This window comes from Microtus ochrogaster, unplaced genomic scaffold (genome assembly GCF_000317375.1).
Source record: "Microtus ochrogaster isolate Prairie Vole_2 unplaced genomic scaffold, MicOch1.0 UNK11, whole genome shotgun sequence".
NCBI lineage: Eukaryota > Metazoa > Chordata > Mammalia > Rodentia > Cricetidae > Microtus > Microtus ochrogaster.
In genome coordinates, this window is record NW_004949109.1 from 7,750,494 (window position 1) to 7,755,793 (window position 5,300).

The 5,300-nt window shown below is 42.7% G+C and overlaps 1 protein-coding gene across 1 annotated transcript; it reads left to right on the forward strand.

Moving 5' to 3' along the window:
- The first annotated feature begins 1,025 nt into the window (after nt 1-1,025).
- On the forward strand, nt 1,026-4,775 carry Npvf (neuropeptide VF precursor). The gene is made up of 3 exons (XM_005372453.2): nt 1,026-1,197; nt 2,663-3,042; nt 4,535-4,775. Exons 1-3 carry the CDS (start codon nt 1,060-1,062, stop codon nt 4,584-4,586), a joined length of 570 nt encoding a protein of 189 aa, XP_005372510.2. The 5' UTR covers nt 1,026-1,059; the 3' UTR covers nt 4,587-4,775.
- The last annotated feature ends 525 nt before the right edge of the window (nt 4,776-5,300 follow it).

Sequence of the window (5,300 nt, forward strand, 5' to 3'; positions counted from 1 at the left end):
GAAGTGTCTCTGTCTGGAAGTGGACGGATCTCCACGTGAGGTATAGTTCTCTCAGAAGGACAGAAGGGCTGACAAGACCCGTACTGGCCTCTCTGGAGCAGCGGGTCTTGTGATAAGGCAAGTCTTTCAGAATACCAGTCAGCTATTCCAAAAGGGACTCTCTGTGGCATTTCAGCAAATACACATTTATTTCAATAAATTCTCTCTTAATGCCGTGATGTCAGTATGCCTGCAGCAAAGTGAGATTACCTAAATAATATGGGCCCTGGGAGCAACAAACAGGGCACGTGTGTGACTAACTCATCCCCTTGCTAGATGCTTTACCTTGTGGATTGTGAGCAGGAAGGTAGGATGTGGAGTCTTTACAGAAATAAAATCCTGGTGATTTATACACAATTGCCAAATTAGACCCTTAGGGCAAATCACAAAGTGGCCGAACCGCCTCCTGGAACGCCTACTGAACATTTTCTCTGCTGCTCATCCTCCTGACAGCTGACATTTGTGATAAGGGAACAACATTTAACAAAACTAATTAATTCATGGCATTTTATTGGGGTACTATGTGGCTTACAACTTTTTTCACATTCTTAATTTTATCTGACATTTTGAAAACATTACGCCTAACTCTTTTGTCCGAACGCTTTCAAAGCACAGCCAGCGTGTATGGAATCCTTTCTCTTTTCCTTTTAAAGCATCGCTCAGAAACTAACAAAAGCATCAAAAACAAAAGATTTCTTGTTTAAGCTCAGAGAAATAAAACATCCTGTTTGTTCGGAATCCTAATGACTGTTGCCCCAATCTTTCCTAATTAGGAGGGCCTGCATAATGAGGGAAATTCTTTTCAAAGTCGATGGATCTGCAAACACAAACATTGCTGTCCCCCCAGAATGGATTGGGCACATTCCTTACATGCATATTTCAGTTACACACTCTAATTAATATTACTACTTGCAATGTGTGGAATTCATCTGTTGCAGTATAAAAACACCGTGAGTTCCCGTCTCACAGGCTCGTAGGCACCAGGCTGAACATACTAACTCAATTGTGGATTTAGAGAAAATGGAAATTATTTCTTCAAAACGATTCATTTTGTTAACTTTAGCCACTTTAAGCTTACTAACACCAAACATCTTCTGTACAGATGAATTAATGATGCCCCATTTTCACAGCCAAGAAAAGGGTGACAAATATCTCCAGGTAAGTCTTAAAATCTACCTAATACAATGAACATTATAAGCATCCACAATAATATAACTGACAGTCTATATACATAAACACACTAATATAACTGACATTCTATACGTACACACTAATATAACTGACATTCTATACGTACACACTAATATAACTGACATTCTATATGTGCACACCAATATAACTGACATTCTGTATGGACATACTAAGGTAACTGACATTATATACATACACACTAATATAAACTATGTACATGCACACCCTATTTGTCCTGAATCTAATGCTTTTACAGAGAGTAAGCAAAAAAAAAAAATAAGCTTATGATTTGTTTTATTTTTGATTTTGGCTTTCTGTCACACTTCAGCTTTTCTGTGACAATATATGATGCCACTTTAATAGCAATCAACCTGACCTCTCCAATGACACTTACTGTACCCAGCATGGGATACTTAGCAAAGAAAAGGTAAATTGATCCATATCAGTTGACTCAAAGATGCATGCTTGTAGCAGAGAGCTCTAGAAATAAGATCTGGATGCATTTTAGCTGGAAGCTTGCATGACAAGCACAGCACTTGTGCTTTCTCCTTAGCAATTACAAGCTGGTAAGTCTGTGGTATCTTTAAATCTAGTGAAGCTGTCCATCCCTACATCAGGGAACTATGAGTTATATTTATTCTGGGTGTCTATATGTTCTGCAAAGTTTCTGGTTAGTATTATCACTCAGATTATAAGCAGAAAGTAATTATTACATTTTTAAATGTGGTTCAATGTTCAAGGTAGAACCAAGTCTAACTAAATATTCACTGCGCTTTATATGAGCCCAATGAGTAGGTTTCCTGGACGTAGTAACTCACGCACAAAGTCGGGCTTGTCACTAAGAATGTAAATTGTAGTCTAATTAAAATGCAACTGGTTTTTTTGAGACATGGTTTTAGAGTGGAACTTGGAACATGACAGAGTAGAGAGAGAAACTCAATGGAACTGCCTAGAGCCATGCCCTGGCCAGGCTAGAAACAATTCTGTGTGTCATTTGACCTTTAAAGAGAGAGGCGAAACACACTGCGTGTAAAGGGAATAGTGTTCTCCAAAGTCATAATATAAACGTATAAAATATTCCATAAACAATATGAATCAAAAACCTGAAAGAAAATAACTGCAATAAAATAAATGTTCGCCTCATTTCAATACTTCATTATATTCCTGCTGCTTGAACATACTGCTGCTCTCACTATGTATATTTTTATTAATATTTTATAGTTGTCTTACAATAGTCAAGGGACAGAGAAACTAGATTGCTTTAAGAAGCGTAATACAAATTATTTATTTAAAAATTCTGCATATAGAAACACAAACTTTGTTTATAGCTACAGCAAGTCTGCAGATTAAAGTCTGGATTTAAGTTAATTTAGGATTTAATCTATGGCTTGTAATAATAATAAGTTATTTTAATTGCCGTTTCTAATTATAGCCTAGAGGAATCCCAAAAGGGGAAAAGGAAAGAAGTGTCAGTTTTCAAGAACTAAAAGATTTGGGGGCAAAGAATGTTATTAAGATGAGTCCAGCCCCTGCCAACAAAGTGCCCCACTCGGCAGCCAACCTGCCCCTGAGATTTGGGAGGACCGCCGAAGAGGGGAGGAGCCCCAGGGCTTGGGCCAACGTGGAGGCAGGGATCTTGAACCACGTTCCCAGCCTGCCCCAAAGGTTTGGGAGAACAACAGCCCGAAGCATCCCCAAGACACTGAGTCGCTGGCTACAGAGATCCCTGCATCCACTGGCTGCCAGTGAGCTGCTCCACGCCATGACTTGCCAGCATCAAGAAATCCAGAGTCCTGGTGGGAAGCAATCGAGGTAAGTGCAGGAACGCCGGCCAGCTCCATGGTCAGAGAACCGGCAATGTGCACCCCGTACTGTAGCAGCGGAGCGCTGGCTCAGAGGGAGGAAGACAACACCCAAGTAAGCAAACACCCGTACATCCTGAGCTCTTCAAGGACAGGTGTAGGAAGACCCGTCACATGCTGCCATCAGGCTGGCAACTCTGTAGGCCACACACTAAGTGCAACGACAGGATTGCAGATTTAGGCTCTGACATGTTGTTCAATGTTCCAGCTCACACCATCATCAGAGGGCAAGTGCAGGGATTTCTCCTCTCCCCAACTACATCGGGATGGTGTGGAAGATGGCATCAGGATGGTGTGGGAGATGGCATCAGGATGGTGTGGGAGATGGAATGTGGGCCTTATGGATGCCAGGCAGGTGTTCTGCCACAGAGCTACCGCCATGCTGGCCAGGCAGGTGCTCTGCATCTCGTTTTATAAATGAATCCTCCTGCGACCATTCTTGTACTAATTAACAAATATTTGCTATCCACTATGTACAAATCAGAGTATCAGTTACTATATAAGATTAGAAAATGTTATTTCTAATAGTGACTATATATAAATATATAATTTTTTTAAAAAGTCTTTTTTTTTTAGGGAGGTGGGGCTGCAGACTCTGTCAGAGGGGCTATTTCAGAGTATATCTCATCTACTGTTCCCAAGAAACTTACTGCCTTCTGACTTAGATGCTTAGGATAGACTTTCATGTCTATAAATCCCAACATTTAATCTGCTGCCATATTCCTAGGGCCTAGACCTGTGACTGCCCCTAGTAAGCGCTGGGTACTGGGGAGAGTGAATGACTGTTTTAAGGGCGGCATTACGAATGTGCATCCATGAGAGAGAACCCCATGCCTCTGAATGTGCAGACTGTGGGGAGGACAGGGGTCATTTCCAAACTAAGGGCTGAGTGGAAGTGAAGGCCCTGAAACAAGGCGAGCCAGAGAGAGCTGGGATCCCTTTTGCAGGACCAAAAGCAAGGAAAGAGGTTGGGGCAAGGGCAGAGGGTAGAGGGTGAACAAAACACAGACAAATGGGGCCCAGACGTGGGTTGGGACCTCAGTCATTGGGAGATGGAGGATTGCTGCCATTTTTGCTGAAGCCCTGTTTATAATACGAGATAGACTTGGACAGCCAAGTCAATGATAAGTGCCCATCACAAATTCAAAATCCACCAGGATCTCATTCATTTCAACTAAAACCCACTATAGCTAAAGCTTAACTAAGTAATCCTAAAATGGTTTTCTCCTTTGAAACGTCATCTCACTATGTAGATCTGACTGGTCTGGAACTGGCTATAGACCACGCTGGGCTCACACTCACAGAGATCCTCCTGCCTCTGCTTCCCAACTGCTGAGACTAGTGTACCTGCACACCCAGGTATCTTTATGTACCTGTATCTTTATGTACCTTGCTTGCTAGTGCTCTAATAGATGAAAACACTCTCTCCTGTTATATTTAAGGAGACAAGCATTCACGGAAACAGAAGATGCAGAAGGGAAACACGAAAAATAGGAAACCTGGATCCCATCCTTGAAGATGCTATGAAGCTGTGACCTGTAGCCTAGGCAGCTCTGTGGTGTTGACAAGGAAGAGCGCCAGTTTTTCCTGTCAGTACAGGTTATGCTGACGGTTATTAACTAAGTCAAGAATGTTTGTAATGTAAAGTTGAAGTAACTTTTATCAGAATAAAACAATATTGCAAATAAAGATGCCTCTGTCTAATGAGGGGGGAAGGAAGAAGGGAGGGAGGGAAAGGAGCAAAGGGGGAGGGAAGGAAGTAGAAAGGGAGGGAGGAAGGAGAAGAGAGGGAGGAAGGGAGGGAGGAAAGGAGAGAAGAGAGGAGGGAGGGAAGGAGGGCTGGAGGAGAAGGAGGAGAGAGAAGGAGGAAGGGAGGAGAAGAGAAGGGAGGAAGGGGGAGGAGAGGGAGGAGAAGAGAGAGGAAGGGAGGGAGGGAAACACTGAGGAAGGGAGAAGAAGAGAATGAGAGAGAAACTGACCTACATGATCACACATTATAAAATCATGAGCATGTCCCTTCCTCCCCATGCCCCACCCAGCATTGAGCACTTCTTGCCTCTTTCTCACTAGGTCTTGTAGGAGTCTGCTGAGCCCAGCGCTTACTCTCCAAGACCCACCTCCACCTCCAGCTCAGCCATCCAGCCACTGAGATTACAGATGTGGAGCTGCGGGAGGGGGGGGCTCTTTTCTATATTTATTTGAAGAAAA

What these genes read in the sequence shown, in the direction of transcription:
- Npvf (XM_005372453.2), top strand. Translation starts at nt 1,060, where the DNA reads ATGGAAATTATTTCTTCAAAACGATTCATTTTGTTAACTTTAGCCACT. An exon ending in AGGGTGACAAATATCTCCAG is followed by an intron (nt 1,198 to 2,662) that starts GTAAGTCTTAAA and finishes TTCTAATTATAG; the next exon opens with CCTAGAGGAATCCCAAAAGG. An exon ending in CCTGGTGGGAAGCAATCGAG is followed by an intron (nt 3,043 to 4,534) that starts GTAAGTGCAGGA and finishes GTTATATTTAAG; the next exon opens with GAGACAAGCATTCACGGAAA.